Here is a 24479-nt window from a genome sequence, read left to right on the forward strand (position 1 = left end):
TCGGCCCAGGGCATGATCCTGGAGTCTTGGGATCGAGTCCTACATCAGGCTACCTGCATGGAGCCTGCTTCTCCATCTGCCTGTGTCTCTGACTCTCTCTCTCTGTCTCTGTGTCTCTCATGAATAAATAAATAAAATCTTAAAAAAAAAAAAAAGTGAATACAAGGATATTTAAATGTTAAACATTTATGTTTGTGACTACATAGTCAAGTTTTTAGATAAGAGTGAGGTGCACAGTAGTAAACCAGATTTAAATAACAACATGACCATTCTCCTCTGATACAATTGTTTCCCATTCTCAAAAGGAATTTACAAAAGCTCTAATTACCTTGCCCTATTTGGAGAGAATTAGGTGATGAATAGAGTATCATATTTAATACAGATACAGATAATTTTTCTGTAGCCACTATATAACTAACTTCTAATTTTCAGATTAGTTTGGCATAATACAGATTATTTTCTGCCACTAACTAGAAAATAATAATTCTGAAAGAAAATCATGTCCTAGGTTCAGAAAGACAACGATATTTTTGAGTTATAATTATTGATTTGGAAATCAACTTTTTTTTTAATTTAATTTTTTTAAAGATTTTATTTACTTATTCACAAGAGACACAGAGGCAGAGAGAGAGGCAGAGACAAGAGAAGCAGGCTCCATGCAAGAAGCCCGATAGGAGACTCCACCCTGAGACTCCAGGATCATGCCCTGAGCGGAAAGCACATGTTCAACCGCTGAGCCACCCAGGTGTCCCAGGAAATCAACTTTCGTAACAATTGAGACTTACTATAGAAGGCTATGAGAATCCTGTCTCATACTTCTGTAGAATAATTTGCTACATATTGAAATTTTATTCTTCATAATAGTTTTTAGAAGCCTTCTTGTCTTATGTGTAGCTTCATTTTTTGGACGCATTGAAGAATCGAGGTCTGATGTAATCCTTATACATAGAATAGAGAACACCTAGAAACAAAAAGATATAGATTAGTATGGTATCTATGGAAAACAAATGCTGAATTTCTTCCACTTGTATTTTTCCAAGACTATCCCTCAATTTAAGAATAAACAAACAAATCTTGTTAACTTTTGGCTTGGATCATTTAAGTGGCTCCAGACAACCCCAAAAAAGCCCTTTAAGATTGATATAAATCTAAGTCCAAATTTATACTGTTAACTATGCCACCCTAGAATTTGACTTTAAAATATTGGTAAAAAAGTTAGGGAATGGGGAGATTTGACTAGATGAGAAGATAGAAATAATAGATGCCTCAATTCAGCACACCTCTCTATTTAGTATCTACTTGTGCTCTGTGTCTCGAGGGAAACAAAGGTGAAGGGATTGAATCCTTGCTTCTGGAGGTTTACAGGCTAGTGAGTGAAATAGCTATGAGTTAAGGCATTGAGATAGATATCTACAGATCTTTCACAAAGCCGTGGTCCAAGGGCCCAGGGCCGGGCAGGTAGGGATAGGCAGTCAGGGGAAATAGCCCTAGGGATAGAGTGGTTACCTCTACTTGCAGGAATGTTGACCAAAGTTCATACTCAAAGCCAGCTAAGGAATCTGCTCACCTCCCACCCGTGGCCCTATCAGTTATCAAGACATCAGCTCTCTAGTAGGTTGTCTAAACCAAATCCTTTACTTCCTTTCCTTCTGCCTTTTTTTTTCTGATGCCCGCTTGTTAGTGTCTTCAAAGAGTGCAAAGAGAATAAATGATCCATAAATTAGTTGTTCTTATCTGCACACCTTAGCCAAGTGAGGCAGCTGTCTGCACAGGTTATTTCTAACCCAATAGTAGTTACAATGGTCACAGATGTATCAAATCCAAGGCAAAAACATGTTTCCTTGAAGCATTGTGGTATCTATGGAAATAACATTTTCAGATGCAGAGAGAACTATAAAACTCATTTCCCTGTGCTTCTTAGACCCAAGATAATTCTTACCTCTTGCCTACCTCATAAATGTTGGTATTCGCTGGAGTTCTGAACTTAGCTCTTTTCTCACTTCATTCATATCTGTTGCTTCACTGATAAGCACTTAGATCTCTCTTCTGAATGTGAGACCCATATATTCATTATACTAGATGTGAAGTTTCCACACGCACAGATAGGTGGCCTCCAAACTTTTGAATTGTGCATAAATAAGTGGAGCATGCCCCTCAGAGTGTTCATTTATTTATAAACAATATAAGCGTACTGTGGCCAGTCTATATAGGAGTAAAGCTTTTTTGTGTTTAAGATAAAAATATTTTCTTCCCACATACCCACACCCTAACCCTAACCCTAACCCTAACTCCTAGGGTATGAGTACTCTAATTTGGAGATGTCTACTCCAGGCACCTCAGTCAGTATAATATAAAATTAAGAGTTCAGGCTCTAGAGTAGATAGCCCATGAGATTGTAAGTTTTTCCTCTCTAAGCATTCCTTTCCTTTTCTGGAAATGGGATTGTAACAGGACCTACCTCATAGGGTATTGTTGATAAAGACATTGTCTGGTTTTTGTCCGGAGTTCCTGGCATAGAGCTTCTAAAATGCTTGGAATTTCCCAGGTGGAGAAATATCTGTATTACTTCATGGGGCCCCTTGGATTATACCTGAATTTATGTTAATGGGGTGACCCATGGTGGGCTCCTAGATAACTTCAGGATGTGGCTGGTTATGCCAGAAAGACCAACCATATGATTAAAGGGTTCTTAGGCCTTCAGGGAGGGGAATAGGACTGGAGATTTGAGTTCTGTCATGGGGCCAATGATTTAGTCAATCATGCCTACATAATGAAACCACAATAAAAACTCTGGATGCTGAAGCTCAGTAGAGTTTCTCAGTTTATAAACACATAGATGTGCTGGAAGGGTGGCATCCCTGGTTCCATAGGGAGAGAGTATAAAACTAATAAAACTGTAATTGTTGGGGCCACGTGGGTGGCTCAGTCAGTTAAGTGTCTGCCTTCGGCTCAGGTCATGATCCAGGGGTCCAGGGATCCTTCGGCTCAGGTCATGATCCCAGGGCCTGGGATTGAGCCCCACATCAGGCTGCCTGCTCAGTGGGGAGCCTGCTTCTCCCTCTCTCTCAGCCCCCACACCCCTCCCCTTGTGCTCTATCAAATGAATACATAAAATCTTTTTAAAAAACAAACTGTAGTCATAAGTATAGAGCTTTCTGAGTTTGTAAGTTGTTCTAGTGAAATATCAAACCTGAGGAAGTCTTTGGAACCCCTGAATTTGCAGCCAGTTGGTCAGAAGTGCAGGTGGCCTGGGGACCCCCCAGTGCCTGGTGTCTGCAGTAACAGCAGTCTCTGGGAACGATTTCCTTAAACCTGTGGCATCTAAGGTGAGCTGCAGGTGGTTGGCATCACTATTGAATTGTATTTCAGCATACCAGGTGGTGTGAAAGAGGTATTTATTAAGATTAAATCTCTTAGGGATCCCTGGGTGGCTCAGCGGCTCAGCGGTTTAGCGCCTGCCTTTGGCCCAGGGCGTGATCCTAGAGTCCCGGGATCTAGTCCCACGTCAGGCTCCTGGCACGGAGCCTGTGTCTCTGCCTCTCTCCCCCCTCTCTCTCTCTCTCTCATAAATAAATAAATCTTTTTTTAAAAAAAAAGATTAAATCACTGTAGTATATACCTGAAACTAACATAACACATATGTTAACTATACTGGAATGAAATAAAAATATAATAATAATAAAGTTTACCTGCAAAAAAAGATTAAATGAAATAGTGATATATAAAGCAGAATCGGTTGAACATCATAAACCCTCATTAACTATTTGCTATTGTTTTGTCCAACATGTACTTATCCTCCCACTAAACCTGTTCTTTCTCATTCTTTTTTTTTTTTTTTTAATATATTCATGAGAGGCACACAGAGGCAGAGACACAGGCAGAGAGAGCAGCAGTTTCCGTGCGAGGAGCCCCATGTGGGACTCGATCCCATGACCCCAGGATCATGCCCTGAGCCGAAGGCAGATGCTCAACCACTGAGCCACCTAGACACCTAGGCATCATTTTTTTTTTTTTAATTTATTCATGAGAGGCACACAGAGGCAGAGACACAGGCAAAGGGAGAAGCAGGCTCCATGCAGGGAGCCCGACATGGGACTTGATCCCTATCTCCAGGATCACGCCCTGGGCTGAAGGTGGCGCTGAACCGCTGAGCCACCGGGGCTGCCCTTCTTCATTCTTTACATTAGTGAAAGGCACATCTTTTACCTGATTGCCCAAACCGAAACCTCGCAATCATCCTTGACTCCTCCTTCCTTCCTTCCTTTTCCCAAACACTTAGTTGCTGAATCTTGAATGTTTCTAGAACCCATCTCCTCTCCATTTTTACTATTACCACTTTAATTCAAACCCAGTTCATCATCTAATTGACTTCTCCGTCTTTGTTTTCTCCCCTGCTTTACAAATCATCTCTAATCATTTTTTTCCTCTTTACGTTTTTTTCATAGTGAAATATAATATGCACGGAAAATGGTAAACACAGTCTAAGTGACCAGATAACAAACAGTTGTAGAGTGAATACCTGGAGTTGTAGGTCACAGAATAGAGCAAGCATCCTAGAAGCACCCAAGGTTTCCCTCTCTGACCACACCTCCCTCTCCTTTCCGTAGATAATCACTGTCCTGACTTTTATGATAGTAGTTTTTGTTCCTAGTGTGACCCTCTGTTTAAACAGTTTCATATTGCCTGTGTTTGAGCAGGCCTTTCTCAGCTGCCATTCTGACTACATTACTCCTCTCTTTAAATCTTTCACTGGCTCACAACATCTTGTTAACGCCTCAGCTTGCAACCATATACATCTATTGGGGATTTGCTTTTATACCAGTTTAGCCAGGCTGTAACTTTTATTTTATTTTATTTTATTTTATTTTATTTTATTTTATTTTATTATTTATTTATTTTTTTGCAGGATTCCCATCCCTGCATCTTTCTGGGTTAGTTTGGTTCATAAGAGACATTTTGCTTGAGATTTGAAGGTGAAGCAGCAAGTGCTATATTCTTTTTACGCTTGGAAGGCTTGGTGTGAGGTACCAGGTGCTGTTACCACTTACATGTTGTTGTTTATCTGGTGGCTCACCTTGCCATTGTTAGGCAGCAGTCAGACCCACAGATCCTTCAGCTCCTTCTCCATATCCTCCCTTAGCTTCTTTGGCTCCTACGCTAGTGGATGAGCTCCATGATAGAGGGTATCAGCTTCTCCTACAGCTCACACCATGATCAAAGTTGGAGTCAGTAAGAGACTGACTCAGGTTTCTCTTTGTGGGTTCTGGCTCTTCCTTGAAGATCCCAGTTTATTTTTCCTTCCCAACTGCTGCCTTGCTAACTTGAGGCTCCAGCCCTAGAAACATAAGCAACAGTCTAACATGGACTGTTTACCCAGCTCTTAAAATTGATTAAGGTCATATTTCTATAATAAATCCCTTTTTATATCACTCCTAGTAGTTTTGCGTGACTGATAAAGATTTTGGTTACAGAACCTTCCAGAGGAACATAACCATGAGAGGAGATTCTCTGAATTGGTTCTGTGTCACATAACCATGAGAGTAGATTCTCTGAATTGGTTCTGTGTCATCTGCTGATTGGATTTAAAGATATTAATGGCCTTTTTTTTTTTTTTTTTCAGTAGTACAGAGGATGCTAACAGTCCATGGCATGCAGTAGTAAAACATTTTTTTTAAGATTGTCACCTATAGGTAACCTTAATCAGGTGCCTATAGAAAACAGGCTTTGGGGGACACCTGGGTAGCTCAGTGATTGGGCGTCTGCCTTTGGCTCAGGGCATGATCCCGCGGGCCCCACATCGGGCTCTCTGCATGGAGCCTGCTTCTCCCTCTGCCTCTGAGAGTTTCTGCCTCTCTCTCTGTGTCTCTCATGAATAAATAAATAAAATCTTTAGAAAAATAAAGGACCATGCCAATGACCTCATTTAAAAAAAGAAACAGGGCAGCCCGGGTGGCTCAGCGGTTTAGTGCCACCTTCGGTCCAGGGCGGGATCCTGGAGACCCGGGATCAAGGCCCACGTAGGGCTCCCTGTGTGGAGCCTGCTTCTCCCTCTGCCTGTGTCTTTGCCTCTCTCTCTAATAAATAAATAAAATCTTAAAAGAAAGAAAGAGAGAAGAAAGAAAGAAAGAAAGAAAGAAAGAAAGAAAGAAAGAAAGAAAGAAAGAAAGAAAGAAAGAAAGAAAGAAAAGAAAGAAAGAAAAGAAAAGAAAAGAAAAGAAAAACAGGCTTTGGGTGATGAGGTATTTACTCTTACAGAACATTTAATGGAAATAAGGAGTATAATTAGGTTGGTTTCTTCTAAGTGTACTGGAGAACTTTGGAAAACAAAATGAACAAAATGAAGCTCCAAAACAAAGTTCAGGGCTTCTAACTCCTTAATCCAGGTCCTGTGAGGGACCTGAAAACTTTATGACTTTCCAGAAAGGAACTCAGCTCCCATAGCTGTGAGGCTGATATTTTTGGAAAACATACACAGAAACTAATCCTGTTAGTGATTAATCACAACAATAATAAAATTCCCAACCTCACAAAGTTAAGGCATTGCTTTGGAAAGAGTGGGATCCTAAAAATTAGGATGGGAACATATGGGCAGGTTTCAGTGAAACGGGGTCCTGAATTCCTGTATCTGACTGAGACTGCTTTCCACTCCTTCCTGAGAATGACTCAAACTTGGACTGAGAGGTAATCTCCACTAAATGAAGTTGAAATGCCAGAGCTTTCTTGGTATACTTCCAGGGTACAGCAGTGATTCTGTACTGGCAGTCATTCTTCTTTACAGGGGCAGTTTCCCCAGGGAAATCTGGCAATGTCCGGAGGCATTTTTGGTTGTCACACTGGAGGTGGGTGGGTGCTATTTGCATCTACTGAGTAGATGCCAGGGATGCTGCTAAACATCCTGCAATGCACAAGACAGCCCTCCACAACAAAGAATAAGCAGTCCAAAATGTCAGTAGTACTGAGATTGAAAAACTTTCCCATTTAGGAAGGTATCCAAAGGCTTGGGAGATTGGGATGTTAAAGTGGGTTTATCCTGCTCACTCATCTCCTAAATATAAATATATCTATTTCTTTCCCTGAGGCTGTGAGAAATAACATTTGTGAAGGGAGCCCCTGATATCCTTAGAGAGTTCTGTGGTGACTGACTACCTTCTGTAAGACAGAATTGACAGTGGGAATTACCAGGCTCTCTGAATTCAGTGGAGGTGATGGGATCCTGAGTGGCAGGGGTCAAGTGTCATCATTTAGTTGACAAAGACAAAGTATGATTACTGTAATGGGCAGCAAAGACTAAACAGTAATCAGCATAGTCTAAGCCACAAAGGTCTTTGGCATTGGCTAATTGATTATGGTGTCCCTAGAGTTGAAAGTAGTGGGCAGCAGATAAGCAGGAAAACTCTAGGTTTGATGAGTGGAAGTTTCACTTGAATCATCACAGTAGACAGCCATGGCCCCCTGACGAATTCCCAGATTTGAGTCGCTTCACAGACCCAGAGTCCCTTGAATAAAGCAAAGATCACATCTCCTTAAGACCCTGTGGCACAGCCAAAAATGTAAATACTGTAAGTACTCCATTTCACCTTCCCTAGTGAGATCTGTGGCCGTTCACCAAGGTGCCTGTGCACAAGGAAGGGAAAATAATCGCCATTTGTAGGAGATTATTATTAAATATTGGTTCTGAATTGATACTAATGCCTGGAGAATTAGAGTGGTTTAGCAGTCAAGCTAGGAGTTTATGGAGGTCAGGTGGTCAGTAGAGTTTTGCTTTGGGTCCATTCTCCTGGTGGGTCCCTGAGTTATTTCCCCAGTTCTGGAATGTGTAATTGGAATGGACAAACTCAGCAACTGTCAGAATCCTCACATCGGTTCCCTGACCCATGGTGTAAGGGCTATTATGGTCAGGAAAGCTAACCGTAAGCCATTCTACTTGCCTCTATCTACCAAATAGTAAAAACCAAAGCATTACTGCATTACCAGTTGGATTGTAGAGAACAGTGCCATCATCAAGGACTTTAAAGATGCTTGGGTGGTGATTCCTACAAGATACCCATTCAATTTGCCTCTTTGGCCAGAAGACAGATGGAACATGGAGAATGATAATGAATTTCTATTAAATAATCAGGTCATCACTCTGATTGGAGCTGCTGTCCAGGTATGCTTTCTTTGCTAGAGCATATCCGTACAAATGTATTTGCTATTTGGTTTGCAGCTATTAATCTAGTTGATTGTTTTTTTCTGTATGCCTTTTTTAAAAGTTTTTATTTACTTATTCATGAGAAACAGAGAAAGGCAGAGACATAGGCAGAGGGAGAAGCAGGCTCCATGCAGGGAGCTCGACATGGGACTCGATCCCAGGACTCCATGATCACGACCTAAGCCAAAGGCAGATGCTCAACCACTGAGCCACCCAGAGCCCCATCTGTATACCTTTTAATAAAGACAGTCAGAAGCAGTTTGCTTTCACATGGTTGGGCCAAGAGTATACTTTCACTATTCAGTCTCAGGGCTGCCTAAAGTCTCTAGTCGATGCCATAATCTAGTCTGCAAGGACCTTGATCATCTCTCCAATCCACAGGATATCACGTTAGTCCATTGCATCGATCTGACCTATTAAGTGGAAATTAGGTTTCTACTATACTATACAAAAGTAGAGGAAGGAGGTAAGTGTCTGGAATGCATATCTTCTGGGGGCATTTTTTTAGTACTCCCATGTCCTGTGATTAAAGACACTGGAAAACTATACCCGGTACGAGCAGGATGGCTAATGACTAGGCCATTTAGGAATGAAGGTATGGGTCACCATGCCAGTCAAATAACCATGAATAGCCAAGGTGCTTGCTGAAGGCAAGCGGAGTATGAAATGGCTAGTGGAAGAACATGGTTATAACACCAGCCATGACCATCCGGCCAGTTGTAGAAACAAAGTTTGGTAGCTATAAATATTCCTTCCTTATTTTGATTTGAATACATTTGTGTATACATTAACCATTTTTTCTCCTGTTTGCCACTTCCATTTACCTACCATTGAATGTAAGAACTGTTAATAATAGTTGTCCTTATATTTCAGGATTTAGCTTACAGGATATCTAAGGGGAATGTGACTCTGCTCAAAGACAAATCAGCACCACTCAAAGATAGATAAAGGGACTTTGTATCCTCTTTTGGGAGAGAATTAGCATGTTTTTGGTTATACATTGGATTGTTGATTTTGCCATTGTCTTTATTTCAAAGTTAAGTGTATTAAAAGAGGTGTGTATAGATGCCAAGGTGACAAGGGGTAGACAATGGTGAATTTGTATTGTGTCAAACTGTATATTTTCCAGAATTCCTTTCCTTTTATTCCCTGAGTTATTACAGATGGGACATTTTGCATAAGATTTAGAAGGTAGAAGTGAAGCAGCAGCCAAATTCATTTGTGTTTGGAAGGCAGTATTGCAGGATATTTTTGCTTATCTGCTGGTCCACTTTGTTGGCATGTGGCAACAACTCGGAGTATAGCTACTGTGGCTTCTGCTGAATTTCCTCCTTCACCTTTTCTGACTCCTTGGCCAGATTCATGTTTAGTTACAAGATGAAGGGCATCATTTTTCCCCTCTGTCACTCCCACCCTCAAATTTAGAGGCTTAGAGATGGTGAGAAATCCACAAGGGTTCCAAACAGTCCATTCTGTGTGTTCCACGTCACCCTTGCAGGTTCTGAATTTTTCTGTTTCCCTCAGTTTACATATCCTTGTTCATTCTCAGTGCTTGCCCTGCTCACTTCAGGCCCCAGGTACTGATATATACGCAGTGGCCTCACAATTACATAATTCCACAATTACATAATGCCTATAATAAATCTCTTATGATATATTACTAGTAGTAGCTCTGCTTGATTGATTCACTTACCACGAAGCTACATGGAGTTCCACTAATGTGCCATGCTTCTGGGCCTTTGTTTTTTCCTCTGTCTAGAATCCTGATCTCCTCTGCCTAGCTAATTCCTGCATCTGCTTGGCTCATATAGTTTACATCCTTAGGGAAGCTTCCCCTGGACTCTCAGCACTAATTAAATGCCCCCCCCCCTTTGTTCTTGTGCTTCCATAGCAACCTGTGCTATCTCTGTCATAGTATCTGTGACTTTATACTGTCTTTTGTTCTTGGTTGATCTCCCTAAGGAGACTAAACAATTTGAGTGTAGGGACTGAGTCTTATCTCTGTATCTCTAGACTGGTACAGTGCCTGGCACATAGCAAGTGCTCAATAGATGTTTGCTAAAATAGATGAAAATGAGCACTTTCAGTTTGTAGTGGAGTTCCTTGTATTTTCAACACCTGCATAGCACAGCTCATGGTTATAAGATAATTACCATGTAACTCCCTATAGGCAAGCCTCACACCCATCAGTCTATAATCCTAGACCTACTCTTAGGCCGACTCTACTTTGCACAGCATGAAGGAGACCTAAGAACACTGTGACTTCTTCTCATTATTGTAGACAACAAGGAAGTTAGATAATTTAGGTCCCGAAATGGACTTCTGGTTAGAACTATCTGATTTAGCTGTTGATTTAGCCATTGTTATAACCAGAATTAACCAGATAATTTTATACCTGCTCTTTGGATTCGACTGTGTTAAGTATTGCTTAATTTATAGACTAATTTAAAAAGGTTTGCCTATTGCTCAGACTGGGAATAAAAGGAGAACAGTTGTTGAGACTTGTGGACTCTAAAAATGTATTCTTCCCAGTTAAGCTACACTAATAATTATATCTGCTGTTCAAGTAGGCTGGGAACTATGCTGCACTTAGGTGAGCAATAAAGGCTGGAATCTAGAACCAGTACTTTCGTTGGGTTATGTAAGGTACAAACTATTCACTGCTCCTTTCACTGTACAAGATGACAGAACCCATAACCTAGGTCTCTACCTTTTCTAAATCAAATTCTCTACCTTTTAAAAATATTTTTAGGTATAATTGATCTACAACATTATATGAGTTTCAGGGCTTCAGTAATGATTCATTATTTGCATATATTGTAAGGATCACCACAGTAAATCAGTTAACAACTGTAACCGTGCATAGTTCCAGAATTTTTTCTTGTGATGAGAACTTGATCTTGACCCAATACTCATTTTCTCATATGATTGAATAAAATAAATTAAAAATTCTCAAAGACAGCTGAACATAAGACACAAATTAAGTAGGTTACCTAGAGTCACAGCTCCTACAACAAATCCTTGGGCAGCAACTCTCATGTGAATAAGATGGATGGACATTTTCTGATCTTTTCTGTACTTTAACTTGTAAAGACCATAAGACACCACAGTCAGAAAGCCTGCTATTCCTGTGAATTAAAAAAGTAGAGGTTATGTAAATAGTAGACTAGAGTCCCCAAGATTTAGAGAGCTGAAAAGAGGACTGTACTTGGATCAGTACTTGGAACATAAGCAGGCAAGATACCAAAGAATACTTTAAGAAGAACCATGCTGAATTTGATCCACCAGGTTTTTAAATAGACCCTTAACACTTATGGATTCAATATTTTCAGTTTTGACTCTTCCCAGAAAATCCTGAATCATGTAATTTCTAATGTTCCTGGGGCATGATTTCATATTGTGCATCGTGAAAGGTTTTTATTTGGGGGCAAGTCACTAAGCCAGTGAGCAAACCAACCAAACATCCCAGCACCCATTGCTTTCAAATGTTTGGTTTTACTCCTCTCTACTTGTTATCAAATCAGGAGTAAATCTAGTAAAGAGATAAAAATTTTGATCTATAAAAATGAGATTTAAATTTTAATGAGATAAAAAGGTGTGAATATTTGCACAAGAAGTATGTGACTCCACAAAGAACTGTGACTCTAGAAAACTCCAGAAGCACACACAAGTATTTCTGTATTCCCTATGGAATAGTGAATATACTGCCGTGACAACCAAAATCCTACATAATTGGCCCTAAATATAGTAAACTGATCAACTGAATAGGAAACATTCTAGAAAGAGATTTAAAACTCTGTGAGAAAAAAATAATAAAATTAAAAAAAACTGTGAGAACTTAATTTCTGACAAATCAAATAACCAAATAACAAATAAAGGAATAGTGATTTAATATATACCATTGGTACAATTTTCTGGTATGGAGAACTTGGATTTGTATCTCACATCAGACCCTACAAAAAATTCTGAATTAAGTGTAAAAACAAAACAAAAATATCAAAAACTAGAAGAAAACAGAATAGCATATTCATAACATCTAAAAGAAGGTAAAGTAGGGATGCCTAGGTGGCTCAGTGGTTGAGCAACTGCCTTGGGCCCAGGGCGTGATCCTGGGGTCCCGGGATCAAGTCCCACATCCGGCTCCCTGCGTGGAGGAGCCTCCTTCTCCCTCTGCCTGTGTCTCTGCCTCTCTGTGTGTGTCTCTCATGAATTAATAAATAAAATATTTTTTAGGGATCCCTGGGTGGCGCAGCGGTTTGGCGCCTGCCTTTGGCCCGGGGCGCGATCCTGGAGACCTGGGATCGAGTCCCACGTCGGGCTCCCGGTGCATGGAGCCTGCTTCTCCCTCTGCCTGTGTCTCTGCCTCTCTCTCTCTCTCTCTGTGACTATCATAAATAAAATAAAAAAAATAAAATAAAATATTTTTTAAATAAATAAATAAATGAAGGTAAAGTAGACAAGAAAATGACAAAGACAAAATGCCATATTTTGACATAAGAGTAGAGAAAATTGGGATTCCCTGGGTGGCTCAGCGGTTTAGAGCCTGCCTTTGGCCCAGGGTATGATCCTGGAGACCAGGGATCGAGTCCCACGTCAGGCTCCCTGCATGGAACCTGTTTCTCTTTCTGCCTGTGTCTCTGCCTTTCTGTGTGTGTGTGTGTGTGTGTCTCAGGAATAAATAAAATCTTAAAAAAAAAAAAAGAGTAGAGAAAAATTTGCATAATAAAAGCATGGGTCTATTTTGGGGGTTCTCTCTTCTATCTTGTTGATCTGTTTATCCCTCCAGCAGCACTACACTGTCTTCGTTACTATAGCCATATAGTACACCTCAATATCAGGTACAGTGATTTCTCCCACTTTATCCTTTTTATTTTTTATTTTTTAAGATTGTTTTAGCCATTCTAGGACTTCTTTTTTTTTTAAGATTTATTTATTTATTCATGAGACACAGAGAGAGAGAGGCAGAGACACAGGCAGAGGGAGAAACAGCTCTTTGCAGGAGCCTGATGTGGGACTGGATCCCGGACCCTGGGATCATGACCTGAGCCCAAGGCCCACTGAGCCACCCAGGAGTCCTCATTCTAGGACTTCTGCCTTCAGATGTAAATTTTAGAATAAGAATAAGCTTGTCTTATCTATGAAAAACCTTGCTGGGATTTTGATAGGAATTACATGAAACTTACAGATCAATTTGGGGAGAACTGACATATATTCTTTATATTTATATGTGTAATCAATCTTCTTTACTGTATATTTAGTATATTTATACTACATGTAGTCTTTATATTTATTTAGGTCCTTTCTGATTTCTTTTTTTTTTAAGATTTTATTTATTTATCATAGAGACAGAGAGAGAGAGAGAGAGAGAGAGAGGCAGAGACACAGGCAGGGAGAAGCAGGCTCCATGCAGGGAGCCTGACGTGGGACTCCATCCTGGGTCTCCAGGATCACACCTCAGGCTGCAGGCGGCGCTAAACCGCTGCGCCACAGGGGCTGCCCCTCCTTTCTGATTTCTTTCATTAACATTTTGTAATGAGCATACAGATTATATACATGTTAAACATGTATCTAAGCATTCAATTTTCTTTGGAGTGATTGTGAATGGTGCTACAGTTTTTTTTTGTTTGTTTCTTTTAAAGATTTTATTTCTTTATTCATGAGAGACACAGGAAGAGAGGCAGAAACACAGGCAGAGGGAGGAGAAGCAGGCTCCATGCAGAGAGCCCGATGTGGGACTCCATCCCAGGAATCCGGGATCACGCCCTGAGCCAAAAGCAGATGCTCAACCGCTGAGCCACCCAGGTGTCCCAGCAGTTATGTTTTTAATTTAAGTTTCCATATGTTTGTTGTAATATATAGATATGTGATTGATATTTACGTAGGATAGCAAGTTTTGATTAGTTATGTTGGCACATGTGTGTTTTTATGGGTGGGTGAGGATATATTTATTTTTTTGAGTCCATTTAATAGATGGAAGTAAGAGAGTAATTGCATTTACATGTACATTTTATAGTCTGATTAGCACATGAAATAAAAATTAAAATGACAAGAATAGCAAAAAACAATAATAAAACAATGGTAGGCACATTGACAAACAGGTACGATGCTGAAAGCTCTGTAAGTTTAGCCAAATCTTAAGAATCCTGGAAATATACAATAAGTGGTATTAAACTGAATGTGCTTCCTGCCTTGGAAATTCATATTCCAAGAAAATAAAAGAAACATTGAGGGGTTGACACAAAGATGTTTATGGCTACAGTAAGTATGAAGAAAAACTGAACAAGAACAACAAAAACTGAACAACAACAAACTGAAATGGCCGAAACAGAGGAAAAAATAGCTATCGAAAAAATTATGGAAGTACACAGAAATGTACATATGAAAATGTTAAGTGGAAGCAGCAAAAACAAGTCATCAACACAGAATTTCAATATGTATACAGTGTATGCACAGACCTTAACAGTGATCATATGACAGTTTTAAACAATATAAATAGATTATAATGATGGAAGTTGTTTAAGATAAATAAAAATGTTCTGTAAATTCTCTGCACAGGGCACTCTCGTATAGCAGGAAAGACAAAGTAGATATTACTAGAATAACAATAGCTAAACTATTCAACAATATTTATTCAAATTTTATTGTTTATTTTTCTAGCAAAAACTTGATTCTTTCCCCTTATCAAATCAAGGCTCTGTTCTTAGTTAAATTGATTCTGTTTCCTTTGGAGATTAAAGTCAGAACCTCTACTGTTTTCCATATAGTGTCTCTGTGGTTTGTATGTAATTGAATTTGGCTAAAAACACTTTTATCTTTCTACTTTAATCACCCTAAATGTCTCTGGAAAAATAATTTAATTTATGATAGGCAGAGTGATTAATCTCTGTTTATGATAGTGATCTGTTCAAGTGGCACCAAGTTTTGAGTTGTTTTTCTAGTTAAAAATGCTAAGAAAGATGAATTAATCACCATAACATTATTTGCTTCTATTTCTTATGGGTGCTATTATCAAATTTTAATCAAATAAAAGTAAAATAATCAGCATATCACTGTAAAGCAAAATTTTGATTCTTTTTAATATGCAAATAATGACACTTATGAAGTTGTTAGATTTGCAGGGACAGTGGAAACCTAATGACATACTATCCAGAAGGTTTTGTTTTGTATTTTTATAAATAAAAAAGATTTTATTTATTTATTCACAAGAGATACAGAGAGAGAGGCAGAGACATAGGCAGAGGGAGAAGCAGGCTCCATGCAGGGAGCCCGATGTGGGACTCGATCCCTTGACTTTGGGATCACACCCTGAGCCAAAAGCAGATGCTCAACTGCTAAGCCACCCAGGCATCCCTCTCCAGAAGGTTTTAAGGTATTAATCACTTATGTAAGTTTAACTATTACATAATGTAAGTCTCATTTAAATAAGTTATTTTAGTAATTTCCAGACCAAATGAACACCAGTAAAGAGTCAAGGCTGCAGTATGTAATAATGCTTAGATCAGCTTTAGCATCCAAAAGAAGAAAGAGAAAGCTTAGATTTTATTTATTTTTAAAGATTTTATTTATTATTTATTTATTCATGAGAGACACAGAGCAAGAGAGAGAGAGACAGACACAGGCAGAAGGAGAAGCAGGCTGAGAGCGTGACATGGGACTCGATCCCAGGTCTCCAGGATCATGCCCTGGGCTGAAGGTGATGCTAAACCGCTGAGCCACCCGGGCTGCCAAAAGCTTAGATTTTTTTTTTTAATTTTTATTTATTTATGATAGACACACAAGGAGAGAGAGAGAGGCAGAGACACAGGCAGAGGGAGAAGCAGGCTCCATGCACCGGGAGCCTGACGTGGGATTCGATCTTGGGTCTCCAGGATCACGCCCTGGGCCAAAGGCAGGCGCCAAACCACTGCACCACCCAGGAATCCCAAAAGCTTAGATTTTAAAAATGATATTGATGCTTAGATTCTGTGTTTGTTTTTTTAACGTCCACATACATAGTGTTTGTACTAAATGTAAACATAGTAAGACTATGCTGGGAAAGGATAAAGAGGCTGACTCCAGGTCTAATTATAATTACATTTCTTTAATCTAGAGTTTGCTTAACCATCAACCTCAACATGTGGAACACATCAGGGAACCAGCAAAAAGGGCCATTGAACATGAACATCACAAAGTGCATGATCTGAGATGTGCAGAGAGGTCGGTAGCCCTTGCTTTCATTCAGAGCTTCTTTGCTCTGAAGTGACTCACAATTCCTTTAAACTGTGTATCTAGCTTCTGGTGCCACAAAATACTAGGAGCAGAAGTTTTTTATTGTACTCAACCTCAATGGAAGGGACAGAAAAATCTGTAAACATCAGACACAAGAACTTAAAGATTGGAGTTAGAGGACAGAGAGACGTATCCATCGCGGTCACTAACAGACTTTCAAGATAATAAGCTGCTGCTGCTGATCTGGAGTCAACACAGAAGCGTTAAAGTTCATCCAATCTACTCCGGTTAGAGTGGCTCGGAATTAGTAATTTGAGATAGACCTCTAATGGAGAGGGGTTAAATAAATAAGATTTGAAGCTTCATGATAATAATAATAGCTAACATTTACTGGGGATTTGCCGTATACTAGAAATTGTGCTGAAAGTTTCACTCACCTGGAGGGGGATTGGCTTCAATTACCTGAAAAAAATCGATGACCTAAAACAATTCGTTCCTCAAAGATACCGGGTAAGGCGTTGTTATTACCGACAGTTCTCCAGCGTCCAGTCAAGGCCTGCACTTACCCACGGGGACAAAGGGAGAGTCTCTAGATTTCCTGATCAGTCGGGAGAGTTGGCCTTCTTCCTCGTCTGCTGACCACTGGTTATCTGAAGACATTTTTCTCTTCAGTAACAGGAGGGGATAAACGTGGTTGCTGGAAATCATTAAAAATCCATTTACCAAAAAAAAAAAAAAATCCATTTCCTCTCCTAATATGTTGTTGATTATGTGTTCATCTGTCTTCAGTTTGCTTGATCTGCCTGTCTGCTCAGTTGAACAGTCATGTTTCCTTCACCCTTTTCATTATGGAATCCTTCCATTTTGTTTGGGGTAAGAGGTAAAAGTGAAGAGGAGAGGATAATCAGATTCCATGAATACAGAGTAAAGACAGATCCTAAGTGGGTTATTCAGTCTCCTTTCACTGCTCAGCATTTGAGATTATTGGGAACCTCAGAACTTCCTCCACAAAGCAAGAATACTTTTACAAAATATATTTTACAGGATGATGGCAGTGCCAACATGGGCAAAATTACCTCCCAATTTACAGGTGATGGAAGAATGCTCACTGCAGTTCTTCAGAATGTGTCAGGCATTATATAAAGTCCTTCAGATATTTACCAAGCCCCGATCACGTACAGGTGCTATGCTAGACAATGGGAAAAATCTTCCCTGTCTACACAGGAATGAGGAAACTCGCAAGAGCAGTTATAATCCCAATCACCACGGTTTAGCAAGCACCTCAGCCCGCTAGCTGTGCAACCCACCATTTTCACCTAAAAATTCAAGTATGAGGGCTTCATCCTATGAATGAGCTTTCAGCAGAAGACGTGACATGGTAAGTGGCGGAAGCACCATACCTTGGGCGGACCCCGCCACCTGCCGTCTGTCCCCTGGTGTTCCTGGAGCAGGAAGCTGTGGATCAGAAGAAGCTCTGTAAGGCCAGCACACGTCTATGTGCAGTTTCCCACTGATTGACGATGGGAAAGCCCAGGGACCCCCCCATCCCGGCAGGCGTGGCCAGCTGGTCCTGGCCAAGGTTTCCACGTCCCCTGCTTGGAAGCTCACGGTAACGCACCTGGACCACGAACACTGGGTTTTCCACGAAGGAAACGTGAAGGCTTTGAAGAAGCTGCTTTTATTGAATTCTGCCTTGGGGAGCTCCCAGCTTCCCTCTGCAGCTGCGAGCCCCACTCCCTGATTCGGGGCCCCCAGTCAGGAAGAAAGCGGGCCACGGTCCCAGCACGGGGCCGGGCAGCCGGGGCACCTGGAGGCGAGCCCTCACCTGGCGAGCTGTCAGCGCCCCGCCGGGCTCTGAGGCCGGGCCGAGGCCGGGCGAGGAAGGGGCCCGCGTGGGCCCGGAGCGTGGAGCTGCGTGGCTCCGGCTCCCGGGGTGGACGCTGCTTGTTGGAGCTCCGGCCTGGGGGCCCGCCGCCTGCGGCCACAGGACACCTAGGCCTTCCTGGCTTTGTCCTTACAGCTTCAATTTTTTAAGATCATTTCAAATTTACAGAGAAGTGCCCAGGATACCACAAAGAATTGCACGTCCGACACCCAGATGCCCTTCTGTTAAGAGTTTAGGCACATTTGCTTTATCTTCTTTTTTCCCCTCAAGAAAAGTTTCTCCCCTTCTTCCTGAGAACCTACTGAGAACAAGTTGCATATTGATGCGCCCTAACCCCTAAAAACTTTTGCAAAAAAAAACAAAAAAACAAAACTTTTGCAGGCGTTTGGGGCATTCTTTTATGTAGCCATAGTACAAAGGTCAGAATCAGAATATTAGGGACGCCTGGGTGGCTCAGAGGTTGAGCGGCTGCCTTCGGTTCGGGGATGATTCCAGGGTGCCAGGATCGAGTCCTGCACTGGGCTCCCCGCAGGGAGCCTGCTGCTCCCTGGGCCTGTGTCTCTGCCTGTCTCTCTGGGTCGCTCATGAATAAATAAATATTTTATTTATTCGTTTATTTTATTTATTCATGAGCGGCCCAGAGAGACAGGCAGAGACACAGGCCCAGGGAGCAGCAGGCTCCCCTGCAGGGAGCCCAATGCAGGACCCGATCCGGATCTCCAGGATCAGGGCCTGGGCTGAAGGTGGCGCCAAACCACTGAGCCACCCGGGCTGCCCAATAAAATATTTTTTTAAAAAATCAGAATGTTAGTATTGCCATAATATTATAATCAAAAGATTTATTCATATTTCACCAGTCAAGGTCCCAATGATGATCTTAATGACAAATTTTTTTCCTAGTCTAAAATTATTTAAAAATATATATGTATTTTTAAAGCTGTTCAGCTGCACTGGTGAGGGCGATCTTTATTCAGGCTACCAATTCAAATGCTAATCTCTTAGGAAACAGCCTCACAAACACGCCCAGGGATAATGTTTTAGCAGCTATCTAGGCATCCCCGAGCTGAATCAAGTTGACCTATAAAGTGAATCAGCACATTCTTCTTTTGTCTCATGATTCTGATATTTTGCAAATGCAGGCCAGTTATTTTTTAGGATGTCTCTCAATTTCGTTGTTTGATACTTTCCCATCATCGGGTGAGGTTATACATTTTTGGCATAATACCGCAGAAGTGATGCTGTGTCCCTGGTGTGCAGTGTCAGAGGCACGGAAGTTAGCTTGTCTGGTGGTAGTAACTTCGATCCACTCTCATTTGGGTAAGTATCTAACAATGGATTATCCAACGGAGAGAAAGCCCTGATATGTAATATTTGCCACTTTCCATGGTATAAATATTCCATAATGGCCAATTTCAAGCTACTGTTATGTCATCACTGAGCACAAAATTGGGAAGAGATGTGCCGCTCCTGAGTTGGTTGTGAGTGGACTCTGACGTACTACAATTGCCTTCCAATTTCTCCACTGCAAAGTTACTATTTTTCTCCCTTTATACTGAATAAGTATTTTATGAGGAGATACTTTAATAGTAAACAAATATACTGTTATTTATCAGACTTTTACCTATTAATTTCAGCATCCATTGATGATCTTTGCCTGAATCAATTAATATTATGTTTGCCAGGTGGCAATTTTCTAAATCCATCATTCTTTTTAGGTTTTTCAGTTGGCATTGTAATATAAGGAATTGCTTTGCTTTCCTATTTATTTTATTTTTTAAACTTTAAAAAAAGATTTATTTATTTATTTATTTATTTATTTATTTATTTATTTATTTGAGAGAGAGAGAGCCCAAGAGTGTGTGAATGGGAGAGGGGGAGGAGCAGAGGGAGAGAGAATCCCAAGCAGACTCCTCACTGAGCCTAACACGGGGCTTGATTCCCATGACCCTGAGGTCATGACTTGAGCTGAAATCAAAAGTTGAATGCTCAACTGACTGTTCCACCCAGGTGCCTCCCCTATGTATTTTATTTCTTTTCTATTTAATTATTCATTTATTTATATCAATTTGGACTCATGAATTTCTATTTTATTCAGTGGCTTATAATCCATCACTATCATTATTTATTTTGATGGTCACATTGTCCCAGATTTGGCTAGTGGGAGCCCCTTCAAGTTGGCTTCTATGTCCTATTGATATGACCCCATCATTCTTCAAACATTCTTTATATTCTGGCATAACAAGATGTTCCAGGCTAAACTTGTGCTTTTTCTGCCCCAGCCTTGAAATCAGCCATTTCTTTGAGAGGTCTGGATTCATTTTAGTAGAGAATGATATTTAGAAACTAAGTTCTGGGCATTAGAGGTGTTCATTGTTACTGGAGTATCATTACTTCTAGGCCCTCTCAGCAGACAGAACTAGGATTTATATCTATGTGTGTTTCTATTCCTATGTATCTGTCTACATTAAAATCATGAGTTGAGGGCAGCCTGGGGGGCTCAGTGGTTTAGCGCCGCCTTCGGCCCAGAGCATGATCCTGGAGACCCAGGATCGAGTCCCATGTTGGGCTTCCCTGCATGGAGCCTGCTTCTCCCTCTGCCTGTGTCTCTGCCTCTCTCTCTCTCTCTCTCATGAATAAATAAATAAAATCTTTTTAAAAAAAATCATGAGTTGATAGTAACATCTCCAAGTTCAACCTAACTCCACAGGGTTCATTCTAGTCTTCTTTTCATATTTATGATTACTTTCTCTCCGAGATACCTGGTTCCTGCTTGCTTCAGGATATTTACTTAATTCTAGAGTACACAGAAGTTTATTTCAGAGTTTCTGACCTTTTCTGTGAAAAACAAGCCTATTACATATTTTTCATAATTCTTTGTTGTCAGAAGGAAAATAGTCAAAATATTGTCTTCAGAAATCACTTGGAGGGGCACCTGAGCGGCTCAGTTGGTTAAGAGTCTGCCTTCAGCTCAGATCATGATCTCAGGGTTCTGGGATCCAGCCCCATATCGGGGTCTCTGCTCAGTTGGGGGGGCTATCCCTCTCCCTCTGCCCCTCCACACACACTTGTGCTTCTCTCTCTTTCTCTGTCTCAAATAAATAAAAATCTTTTTATTATTATTATTTTTTAATTTTTATTTATTTACGATAGTCACACAGAGAGAGAGAGAGAGAGAGAGAGAGAGGCAGAGACATAGGCAGAGGGAGAAGCAGGCTCCGTGCACTGGGAGCCCGACGTGGGATTCGATCCTGGGTCTCCATGATCGCACCCTGAGCCAAAGGCAGGTGCTAAACTGCTGCACCACCCAGGGATCCCTAAAAATCTTTTTAAAAAATCACTGAAATGAAAACATATTTCTACACAAAAATGTGTGTGCAGATGTCCATAGCATATTCTCAATAACCAATAAATGGAAACAACCATTCATCCATCATTTGGTGAGTGGAGAAATAAAAGGTAATATAGCCACACAATGGAATATTATTTGGCCATAAAAGAAATGAAATACTGATATGTGCTATACCATAGATGAACCTTGAAACATACTAATTGAAAGAAGCTTGTCACAAAAGGCCATATATTGTGTGATTCCATTTATATGAAAGTGCCCAGAATAGGCAATCTATAGAGATAGAAAATAGATTAGTGGTTGCCTAGGGCTGTGAGACAGTTGGGGGGAAATAGGGAGTGACTGTTCATGGTTACAGAGTCTTTTCAGGGAGTAATGAAAGAAAAATTTTAAATAGATTGTGATGATAATTGCACAACTCTAAATATAATAAAAACCACTTAATTGTATACGTTCGATAAATTTTATGAGATGTGAATTGTATTGTTAATAAAGTTAACAGTTGTTATTTTTTTTGCACATAAGATACTCGTTTTATTTTTATTTATTGATTTATTTTTTTATTGGAGTTCAATTTGCCAACATATAGTATAACACCCAGTGCTCTAGAGTTGTTATTTTTTTTTAAAAAAAAGTTATTTGGGAACAAAGCTACTTGGGTTGATATCTGCTCTCTAACCCCGCATCAGTGTGGTTAGTCTTCAGTTGGAATATAATTAGGTGTTTTTATTTTTCCATTTTAGGATTCCCATCATTTTTCATTTTATTTTACATAAAACAATCTTTAAAAAAAATATTTATTTGACAGATAGACAGCCAGAGAACATAAGCAGAGGGAGAGGAAGAAGCAGGCTCCCCGCCGAGGAGGAACTCCAGTATGGGGCTCGATTCCAGGACCCTGGCAGCATGACCCGAGACAAAGACAGAGGCTTAGCCGACTGAGCCACCCAGGTGCCCCTGAGTTACATAAGACATTCTTTTGCATATTTTATGTAAGACATTAACATGCTTCCAAAAATCACAATTATACAAAAGATATATTTAAAAATATATCACTTCTCTCTCCTCCTTTATTTCTATCTCTTACCACCCACTCCCCATAGATAACCAATCTCACTAGTGTCTGGCTTACTCTTCTGAAGTTTCTTTTTGCAGAAATAAACATATACATATGTACTTTCTTATTTGCCCTTCTTTTTTAAGGAGAGGGCACCACACTAGAGATAGTTTTACCTTAACATAGCTTTTTGGGATCCCTGGGTGGCGCAGCGGTTTGGCACTTGCCTTTGGCCCAGAGCGTGATCCTGGAGACCCAGAATCGAATCCCACGTCGGGCTCCCGGTGCATGGAGCCTGCTTCTCCCTCTGCCTGTGTCTCTGCCTCTCTCTCTCTCTGTGTGACTATCATAAATAAATAAAAATTAAAAAAAATTAACATAGTTTTTTTTTTTAATAATATATCCTTGAAATCACAACTTATCACTTCATAGAGCTCTTTGTCATCCTGCTTTACAGGTGTGTAGTGCTCCATCGTGCAAAAGTGCCACAGTTTATTCAAGCCTTCATATGTATGAGCACCTAGCTTGAGAACATTACAAACAGTGCTACAGTGAATTATCTTGTGCATCTGTATTTTCACATTGTCGGAAGTATGTCTTCAGGATGAATTTCTAGAGGTGAATTTCTAGATTGTTGAGCCAAAAGATATATGCGGGTATACTTTTGTTAGATATTGCCAAATTTCACAGGAGTTCTACAAGTTTGCATTCCCATCAGTAATATATGGAAGTGTCTGTCTCTCCATGGCCTGCCCAAATGAATTGTGTTATCACATTTTTAAAGCCTTTGCAAATCTGATATGTGAGAAATGGTATCTCACAGTAGTTTTAGCATTTTGTATATTGTGAGTGAAATCAAACATACTTTCATATTCTTAGGACTGTTCCTGCATATTAAAAATTATTAGGTTTCCTCATTTTAAAGTTCCTGAAGATTTGGGGGAAGGTTGAAAGATATCTTTGGACTTATCAAAGGATTCTAAATTAAGGGATTGATACGGGAAGGCTCCAGAAATAGAAATGATCATTTTAGCACGGGGAGATTTGTCAGGGACGAACATAAACTGTCCTATAAAATGCAGAGTAATTCTCTTTTAGAAACCTAGAAAGAAAAAAAAAAAGAAACCTAGAATGTACAGACAGCATTTTGTCCCTTTGTAGCCCTCATTCAATTCTTCCCACAAATATTTTTCCATTCCACACTGTTCTTACCTTGGCTCTATGTTAGTCCAATCTGGTACCTCATTAAAGTTCCAGCTATCATTTGCATATTTGCCTTTTCTTTCTTGTCCTGTCTAGCTGGGATGGTAGGCAGCGTAATGTTTCTCTTCCCCACGCCCAGAGATGTCCACCTCCTAATCCCCACAACCTGTTCAATGTGTTTTGTTACATGGCAAAGGGAAATTAAGATTGCAGATGGAATTAAGGTTGCTATCCAGCTAATCTTGAGATGGGAGGTTATTCTGGACTGAGTGGAGCCAGTGTAATCACAAGGGCCCTTATAAATGAAACTGAGGCAAGAAAGTCGAGTCAGTTTCAGGGAGAGATTTGAAGATGGAGGAGGGGACCACGTGCCGAGAACCAGTGTGGCCTCTAGAAGCTGGAGAAGGCAAGGGAACAGATTCTCCCTCGGATGTCCAGAAAAAACAATCCTGCCAGCCCTTGATTTTAGCCCATTGAGACCCATTTTGGACTTCTGTCCTCCAGAACTGTAAGATAATAAATTTGTATTGTTTTAAACAACTAAGTTTGTGGTAATTTGCTGTGGCGGCAAAAGGAAACTAATATG

The 24479-nt window shown here is 40.4% G+C and overlaps 1 protein-coding gene and 1 long non-coding RNA gene across 5 annotated transcripts; one reads left to right on the plus strand and one right to left on the minus strand.

Moving 5' to 3' along the window:
* Positions 1–829: 829 nt before the first annotated feature.
* HIGD1C (HIG1 hypoxia inducible domain family member 1C) lies at positions 830–17888 on the minus strand. Of its 4 annotated transcripts, XM_077870052.1 has the most exons (4): positions 17800–17888; positions 16966–17096; positions 11185–11319; positions 830–961 (listed from the first exon to the last, which is right to left on the minus strand). In XM_077870052.1, exons 2-4 carry the CDS (start codon positions 17057–17059, stop codon positions 897–899), a joined length of 294 nt encoding a protein of 97 aa, XP_077726178.1. In that variant the 5' UTR covers positions 17060–17096; positions 17800–17888; the 3' UTR covers positions 830–896. The 4 variants fall into 4 exon arrangements, 2 of the variants coding, with proteins under 2 accessions (XP_077726178.1, XP_077726177.1); XR_013363767.1 differs by lacking the exons at positions 11185–11319; positions 16966–17096; positions 17800–17888 and adding exons at positions 5075–5335; positions 9885–10055; XM_077870051.1 differs by lacking the exon at positions 17800–17888 and having other exon boundaries at positions 16966–17130.
* Positions 15969–23959, plus strand: LOC144296819 (uncharacterized). The gene is made up of 2 exons (XR_013363769.1): positions 15969–19601; positions 22442–23959. It is a non-coding gene; the product is annotated as an uncharacterized LOC144296819 (long non-coding RNA).
* Positions 23960–24479: the final 520 nt, after the last annotated feature.

The sequence above is a fragment of the Canis aureus genome, chromosome 25 (assembly GCF_053574225.1).
Source record: "Canis aureus isolate CA01 chromosome 25, VMU_Caureus_v.1.0, whole genome shotgun sequence".
NCBI lineage: Eukaryota > Metazoa > Chordata > Mammalia > Carnivora > Canidae > Canis > Canis aureus.